Below are 8,645 nucleotides of genomic sequence, written 5' to 3'. Positions count from 1 at the left end.
TGGTTGCTGGGAATTGAACTCAGGACCTCTGGAAGAGCAGTTGGGTGCTCTTAACCGCTGAGCCACCTCTCCAGCCCTGGAATTTTATTTTGAACATGCAACACCACCTACCACTATGGGTTCAGTCACCAGCGCCTCAGGAATAAAATTGGAGAAAATAAGCTTTATGGTTTAGTCAGCTGTCAGCTGTGGGGTTTGGGACAGAGGAGTGGTTATGTTTTTGTTTTCCAGTCAAGGCCTCACTCTGTGACCCTGGTTGGTCTGCAACTTGCTCTGTAGATCAGGTCTCAAATTTACAGAGATCCACCTGCTTCTGTGTCGCTAGTGCTGGGATTAAAGACTTAAGTCACCTTGCCTAGCCTTCTTGGGCATGTGACTCAATTTCTGTCAGCGAGAAAATACTTCCTCGAGGTGTTTTATGTGAATTGGGCAAAAATACTGCGAATGCTCTGAGACCTATTTGTGAAGCCAAGAGTAGTGGGTAGCACAAGTCAGAAATCCAAGGACTTGGTAAGCTGAGACAGTAGGATGTGTGCGCTCACACACACACGCACACACAGACACACACATGCACGCACAGAGGCACCCACGCACATGTGCCTGGATGAGGCTTCAGTTCTTCATAAAGCTGCCTATCCTTTGAGTTTGTGCCCTCCCACTCTTCCTGAGGACTGGAGTCCCCACACCTTGGGCCGACAGTGCACCACCACCTTTTTTAGTGACCTCCTCTTTGCAGTCACAGGCTGAAGGTACGGGGAGGACTCTAGCGGCCGTCTGCCTCTGTTTAGCGTGAACCTGCAAGGCAGTGGGGAGCCTCACCCCTCAGCGATGGCACTGAGTGATGCCAGGAACGCTGTCTCATGTGCCCTTGGCTGTTGGGGCACAGTGTGCCTCTGCAGGGCCAGCCCAACCGTGTGGGCCAGCCAGAATGCACAATTTCTGCCCGACCTTGGAAGCTTTTTGTCTTTCCTTGTGAGTTTCTTGTCACCCAGCAGTGTTTCTTGCCTCTTTGCTTGACGCCTCTATGGGAAGATGGACAAGACTTTTTTTTTCTACATCCCCTGCAAACAGGTTTGTCATACCTCTCAGGGGCAGGGGTCTTGTCCCTGTCAAGCGCAGCAGGCCACCAGACCCAGAACTATGAAATCTGCCCAACTTGTCTCTGTACAAAGTTAAACAACAAAAGAAACTTGGTTTTGTTTGTTTTTTTTTTTTTTTTTGTTTTTTTTTTTTTTTTTTTGAGAAAGGGTTTCTCTATGTAGCCCTGGCTATCATGGAACTTGTTCTATAGACCAGGATATCCTGGAATTCGAAGAACAGCCGGACTCTGTCTCTCGAGTGCTGGCATTGAAGATCTGTGCCACCATCACCAGGCTGGGTTTTAAAAGAGTTAGTGATTTTTATTTAATGTGTATGAGTGCTTTGTTTGCATGTATATCTGTACATGACAGGTGTGCCTGGTGTTTACAGAGGCCAGAAGAACATACCAGATCCCCCTGGAACTGAAGTTACAGACAGTTGTGAGGCATCTCGGGGTTGCTGGGGACAGAATCCGAGGGCTCTTCTTGAGTAGCAAGGCTTCTAACCGCCTAGGCCTCTCTGCAGCCCCCACTTATAGGATATAAAGATAGAACAAGGTTTGTCACCTGTCCTGGAGACCCTGGCCTTTAATTCCAGAACTCTGGAGGTAGAGACAGGTGAATCTCTATGAAGTTCAGGCGAGCCTGGTCTACACAGAGTGCCGCATGATAGCAAGAGGAAGATCCTGTCTTTAAAAGAGACGAGAGCCAGACAGTGGTGGTGCACGTCTTTGATCCCAGTACTCTGGAGGCAGAGGTAGGTGGGTCTCTTTGAGTTCAAGGACAGCGTGGTCTACAAAGTGAGTTTCAGGACAGCCAGGACTACACGCACAGAAACCTTGTCTCAAAAAACAAAACAAACAAGACAAGACAGAAACTGCCCTAACGTAGACTGCCCCACCTGATTTTTAAAAGCTCTCAGTGAAACTGAGCATGGTAGCACATGTCTATAATCCCAGCAGACATGTGGGGAGACAAAGGAATGGACTCAGACTCAGCCGGAGAGCAAGTTCACGGCTAGACTGGACCATTCCTACAATGAGGTAGGAACTGGGGTTAGCACATCAAGTAAGTAACCCTGGAAACAAGTTTGACTTGTCCAAGGTCACACAGCAATGTCTGGAAAGCTAAGTCTGGTTCCAGGGCCCCCCTTCCTCCCTCCCTCCCTCTCTATAATTGAAAAGTCCACTGCTTGGCAAAAACTCCCAGGACTATATTAAACACAAATGCTGGTGTTCTCCATGTCTTAGGGCTTTTATCCTAGAAGGAATTCAAACACACAACACGAATACCCCACAGAAAGGAGGTCAGGGTGGAGGGGTAAGGGAGAGAGGAGGAACTTCAGGCTACTGGGGGTATTAACCAGCTCTGTACCCCATCCACACAGACCCAAGCTAGAAAAGAGCAGGAGAGGGGGTCTGGAGAGGTCGTTAACTGGCCCAGCAGTTTAGCCTGCTCTTGCAGGGGCCCAGTTCTGTTCCCAGCACCCGTTTCAGTAGCTCACAGCCTTTAACTCCAGCCCCAAGGACTCTGCTTCCCTCTGAGAGCTCTGTACTCACAGGGACACACAGACACATACACATAATTAAAAATAATTTTTTTAAAGCGAGAGACGCTCTAGACAGGTCAGTAAGTATTAAGTTGTGGGTGGTACAGCTATTTGAATAGTGATTGCAGGTTGGAACCCTGGGGAGGGGGAACCAGGAATTAAACTATGTTAAATCGGAAAGACCCGAAGCCAATCCGGTGGAAGCTGCCATTGGAGGTTCTAACAAGTCCGGCTTGTCAGGGAAAGGCTCAGAATGAAGGTTTGAGCTGGGGCATCATTAGTGTATAAAAAGTATAAAAACACTCTAGGAAGAAGACAAGAGAAGGAACACCACGGAGAGCGAGCCTCATGATGTTCCAGCCTGTAGACACCAAAGTGAAGCCAGGAAACCAAGCACAGGGACCAGGAAAGCACAAAGTGCATTGTGAAAAGGACAAAGGCTTCATCGTGGGAAACTAGGCTGGGAGAGGCCGTGTAAAATAAAGACAGACACACCCATCAAAATGACGCCACAGAGGGCTTCAAGATTACAATAGTAGTTTCAGTAGGCGGATTTGGGCAGAAATCTGAATGCAGGGGATTACAGAGTAAATGCTGACTTTTGGATAAGAATGGCAGATCACAGGACAGGCATGGTGACTCACCTCTTTAAAGCAACACTCCCAGGGCAGAGGTAGTGAGTTTGAGTTTAGGGGCTAGGCTGGTCTGGACTGGAAATTTCTATGAAGACCCTGTCTCAAAAACTAAAGTATTTGGGAAAAAAGAACCTCTGAGGGAAATGGAGGCCGTGTAGGGTCTCTCTGGGAGCCCGTGCGGCAGGTGGTGAGGGAGGATCTGAAATGGGGAGAGTCAGCAGACTGCTGGACCTTTCCTAGCCAGCAGAGATGCTAAGGCAGGTGAAGATTAGGTCTCATGGACCTGACACCCGTGCACACAGGCAGCATGGCGCCTTCAAAGCTCTAGTGGATGTGACTGCCCCAGACAAGTCTGCCCCAAAGCTCATCTTTGTCCATTAATAGAAAAAAGGTTTCTTCTGACAAGGAAGCTGTTCTCTCTGGAAAACAATCACTTAACATTACTAACACGAAGCCACTGTCCGATCGCATCACCATGACGCAAGCACTTCCCTTGGGGTTCATACGCAGTGACTCAGTGCTCACGACCCTGTGCTAGGCTTGGCCCTCACTCCTTTCCGCTGGAATTAAGTGGGGAGTCAGACACCCCAGAGGACCTGCCCAAGTCAGAAAGCTTCAAGCCACAGGAGCCAGTGTGTCCTTGGCTTCCCTACACATGAGCTGTCTCTTATCCTCGAGGGCCTCACAGTCATTCCTGAAAAGATCTGGCCCCCAGCCCTGAGTATGGAAGGCTAACTTGGCTACTAGTCCCCACTGTCCTTATTGGGAAGTGGCCAAACCGTCCTCTGGCGCTCTCTTGAAGCATACTGATATATCCGAGAGAGGTAGCAGGAGCCGATAGGAGCTGGGAGGGTCCTGGCCTAGGCATAGTCTAGAAGACTTGGGCTAAGTAGTCTGGGTCCCCAAACCATAACATTTTTCTGGTAACTAAAGAAAAGGAGTCTGTAAGCCTAAAGCAGAATGTGGTGATACACGCCTACAGTCCTAGCACTGGAGAGGTGGAGATAGAAAGATCAAGAGTTCAATGCCAGCTTTCTGCTATGTAGTAAGGTCAAGGCCAGCCTGGACTAAACGACTGCCTTAGAAACAACCAAATGACTTACCGTCTAAAGTCAGGAACTACACCTGCTTTCTCAGACTGTGTCTGTTTGGCTGAGGCTCCTCCCATTTCCTCTCCTAGAACAACATCCACTTCCACTCCTGCCTTAGATCTGAGATAGTACCAGCCTCAGGGCTCGGGGTCTCCCCATAGCTTTTCCTCTGCAGTACTGTGGGTCTCACCTAGGACTGTTTCTGAACTATATCCTACCCTAGCTCTCTACCCTAGAAGGCCTGAAACTCACAGAAATTCTCCTGCCTCTGCTTTCCAATGGCTGGGGTTAAAAGCATGTGTCACAACTGTTCTTTTTATTCTTTTAATATCGAGACAGTGTCTCACCAAGTTGTCCCCTGATGCCAGCCACACCTGGCACAGGGCAGGCCTTTGGCTCTATGTTCAGTCTTGATTCCATGACGATGGCTGCTAGCCCATGAGGCTGCGCATGGGAATTTCCTTCTGAAAGCTCACTTGGTATCGATGCTTCCTCTCATCCTACACCACAACTAACAAACCTGCCCCACCTTCTGGTCCTGACCCTGCTGCAGACCTGCTAGTCATTGGTGAATGAGACCTGTGGACCCCTCTAGTCTGTTGAGAGTTGCTGAAATGCTCAACTATGATTTCCAGGTGACCCTCAAGTCGGCTCTCCTCCCTGATTGCACAGCACCAATCACTGTGGCGGTGGCTCCTGTCACACAGTGGCCAGTGACAGCCTGATGGCTGGCTCCCCTCCTCCACCACCCTCTGCACTGACAGGCCCACGTGTGTCCCCAGATGCCTGAATCACTGCTGACAGCTTGGGACCTGTCAGCTGTGGGCTCCTGGGGAGCCACTGGGGAGGGGGTTAGCAGCCACGCTGTCGCCTCCTAGCCAACACCTGCAGACATAAATAGACAGCCCAGCCCGCTCAGGCAGCAGAGCAGAGCAGCACGCAGTGCCCACCTATGCTCGCCACGATGCTCAACACTACGCTCTCTGCTTGCTTCCTGAGCCTGCTGGCCCTCACCTCTGCCTGCTACTTCCAGAACTGCCCAAGAGGAGGCAAGAGGGCCACATCCGACATGGAGCTGAGACAGGTACCACTGTGGTCCGTTCAGGGCTGCTGGCAGTGCCGTAGGAAGGGTCATGGGCTAGGAGAGAGGGAAACCTTGTCTGAGCAGTCAGACTTTAGGGGAGGTTCCTGGAAGGAAGCAGTTATCTTATACGGAGTAGATGGGTTTCCCAGAACGGTGAGAGGGGACCAGGTGCCAGAGAAGCCACATAAAGGACAGTGTCCCCAGGCAGGGGATATGCCAGAAAATGAGAGATACTTCCTTATCACTGGGCTTGGGATGAGAACGGGTTAAACTGGGTACCCTGGCCTCCTCTGCACAGCTGGAGGTGGCCGGTGGTACGTTGGCTCACCAGGACTGGGTAGATGATACGAAGCTGTTCTCGCCTGAGTACAAAGCCTTTCCCACCCAGCTCAGACTCTCTTAGCTCCTTTTTTAGCCAGCCGCGCCGGTTTCTTCCTGTCCACGGAAGACCGCCATTGCCCTGTGTCTGAGCGGAGTATGTCCCACATCTAGCCTCAGCCTCGTGCCCAGATCTGCTGTACTGTATGTTCAGCTCTGAGTCTGCCCTTCCGGCAGGGCTGAAGGGAATCCAGTCACCAGGCTCAAATCTGGTCAGGTCACAGGTGGCTCAGTTTTGAGTCGTTGAACAAGCTCGATGGGCAGTAGGCAGCTCACAGAGTCTGCCTTCCGTTTGCTGAGTTCCTTTGGAGACTTCCAGGTGTGTCCTGCACCCATCAGCCTAATTCGGTCCTTGCCACCTTCCTACTAGGGCATAATAGGTTGGCGGGAGGTAAAAGCCCACCAGCGTGGGGCAGGGGTAAGAGTGAGCGAGCGGTAGGTACAGGAAAGAGGATCTTGGAATGTGTAGGGCCATCTGAATGTCGGAGAGGTAAGTCTCTGAGAGACTGATGCACACCGGTGACACATCAGAGCTGAGGAGGTCCCCCAAGTGTTGTCTCCCCCCGCCCCCCGCCCCAGAAGACTCTGTCAAAGCAGGGGAGGGTTTTGAGACCTCATGAGAACTGATCCTCCTATAACCCAGCGGGTTAGATTTCCACTCTCGCCCTTTACGGCTGCTTCGTCCCGGATAGAGCCAGAGCACCTGCCCGGTGAAGCTGGGATGGCAGCAGGGTGACCTTAGGTTCCCAACGCCCCTCTTGGCCTCGCTCCAGCTGACCCGCGTCCTTCCCCGCAGTGTCTCCCCTGCGGCCCCGGCGGCAAAGGGCGCTGCTTCGGGCCGAGCATCTGCTGCGCGGACGAGCTGGGCTGCTTCCTGGGCACCACCGAGGCGCTGCGCTGCCAGGAGGAGAATTACCTGCCCTCGCCCTGCCAGTCTGGCCAGAAGCCTTGCGGAAGCGGAGGCCGCTGCGCCGCCGCGGGCATCTGCTGCAGCGATGGTGCGCACAAGGCCAGGCGGGCTGAGCATGGGGCATGGATGGTAAAGGGGGGCTAAGTGGGGGGACTGAGGAATCAGGACCAGAGATGGAGGGTGAGTATGAAGGGGGTCGAGAGTTGGAACGTAGCAGGGTAGGATAAAGGGGATTGTGGGGATGGCGCCCCTATAGGTGCGCCCACCCCAGGACGCCTGAGCTCACACAGCCCTTCCTTCAGAGAGCTGCGTGGCCGAGCCCGAGTGCCGAGAGGGTTTTTTCCGCCTCACCCGCGCTCGGGAGCAGAGCAACGCCACGCAGCTGGACGGGCCCGCCCGGGAGCTGCTGCTTAGGCTGGTACAGCTGGCTGGGACACGAGAGTCCGTGGATTCTGCCAAGCCCCGGGTCTACTGAGCCATCGCCCCCCACGCCTCGCCCCTACAGCATGGAAAATAAACTTTTAAAAAATGCACCCTGGTGTCTGTCTCTCTTTCTGGGGTGGGGAGAAAAGGGGGGAGAGGAATTGGAGTGGGAACTTTCTACTCTGCTCTGACTGATTCCCACATCCAAAGTCGTGCATAGGATGCGCCCCCACCGACAGAAGGGGCAGAACCTATAAGTTTTAGAGTATAAAGGAAGCGTTCTGGTGCTCCTGGATACCCACATAATACTCAGAAAAAAAGGCAAGTCAGAGAAGGAAAAGATCTGAGATCCAGAGTAGCCCTGAAGGGTGACTTAGCAAGTCTCTATCTGACACCGAAATAAAAGGACATTGTGGACAAGAGAAACAGAGCAGGATATGAGGAGAGACAGGATCAGCAAGAGTGACAGAGAAAGAGGGGACAGGCCAGGGGTGGCCATCTCAGCCCTGATTTCACCCAGACTAAGGCAAAAACAACGTGAAGGACTCTTAACCAAGGCTGTGCTTGGATGGGAGGAGAAGGTACGGAGACATTACCCCAGACCTAAAGGAGACAATGCCACCCGCCTTCTCTCCAGGCGCTCCACCATCAAGACCCAGCCACTGAGAGGCAGACTCCAGTAAGAGTCCAGCTACAAGTCCCCTACAGGCACATGTTCAAACCGTCACACCCACACTCAGGCAGGGAAATGGACAAGATAGGCTGGAGTTGTGGCTCAGGAGCAGAAGTCTTCCCTAGCTATGGTTCCAGCACCATGGAGACGGAAGGGGGACTGGGCGGGGGGGGGGGAAGGGGGAGGAAAAAGTAGCAGCTACTAGGGGCATTTCTAGGACCCTTGTCCTCAACCATAGCTAGAGACCCAGAGGAACGCAGAAGTCCAGCAGCAAGGCGCACATGCTCGCAGTAGCTCCGAGACGTATATACTTCATTCCGTTCGGCACATCCGGGTCACCAGCACTTGACATCCCCCCCCCCCACTTCTTATTACCTCCTCTTTTTTCTAAAATTTTAGATTTATTCACTTATGTGTGTAGATGGGTGGTTTTGGTTTTGTATGAATGTCTGAGCACCATGTGTGTGCCTGGCGCCTCAGAGGTCAGGAGACGGCATCGGATCCCCTGGAGCTAGAGTTACAGGTGGTTACAGCCTACCTTGTGGGCACTAGGAACTGCATCCCAGTCCTCTTAACTGACCCGCACATCCAAACCAGGGCTTCAGCCCCTCGTCAGCCTGTCCCTCCTCCAGGCCCTCTGGTGTCTCGGCCTCTCCGGCTGCTCTCCCAGACTTTCCATCCTCTGGTCTCCCTGCTCCTCGCCCTCTTGTTAACATCCTTTTCTCTCTGCCCCATCTGTCCCGGGCATCCTCTCCTGCGAGCTGCAGCAAGGTCAGGATGGTTTACCTCATTTGGGATGCCCTGCAGCTTCTGAGGTCAGGGG

General features: G+C 52.7%; 1 protein-coding gene across 1 annotated transcript; it reads left to right on the top strand.

Moving 5' to 3' along the window:
• The first annotated feature begins 5,270 nt into the window (after window positions 1-5,270).
• Avp (arginine vasopressin) lies at window positions 5,271-7,259 on the top strand. The gene is made up of 3 exons (XM_032902348.1): window positions 5,271-5,438; window positions 6,613-6,814; window positions 7,029-7,259. The coding sequence occupies exons 1-3, from the start codon at window positions 5,307-5,309 to the stop codon at window positions 7,199-7,201; spliced, it is 507 nt and encodes a 168-aa protein (XP_032758239.1). The 5' UTR covers window positions 5,271-5,306; the 3' UTR covers window positions 7,202-7,259.
• The last annotated feature ends 1,386 nt before the right edge of the window (window positions 7,260-8,645 follow it).

The sequence above is a fragment of the Rattus rattus genome, chromosome 5 (assembly GCF_011064425.1).
Source record: "Rattus rattus isolate New Zealand chromosome 5, Rrattus_CSIRO_v1, whole genome shotgun sequence".
In the NCBI taxonomy this organism is placed as follows: Eukaryota; Metazoa; Chordata; class Mammalia; order Rodentia; family Muridae; genus Rattus; species Rattus rattus.
The sequence above is the reverse complement of the archived record's forward strand: the minus strand, read 5'-3'. Positions and strand labels throughout refer to the sequence as shown.

Coding starts and splice junctions, on each gene's coding strand:
- Avp (XM_032902348.1), top strand. CDS start 5,307: ATGCTCGCCACGATGCTCAACACTACGCTCTCTGCTTGCTTCCTGAGC. Junction 5,439..6,612: donor CCGACATGGAGCTGAGACAG/GTACCACTGTGG, acceptor CCTTCCCCGCAG/TGTCTCCCCTGCGGCCCCGG. Junction 6,815..7,028: donor GGGCATCTGCTGCAGCGATG/GTGCGCACAAGG, acceptor CCCTTCCTTCAG/AGAGCTGCGTGGCCGAGCCC.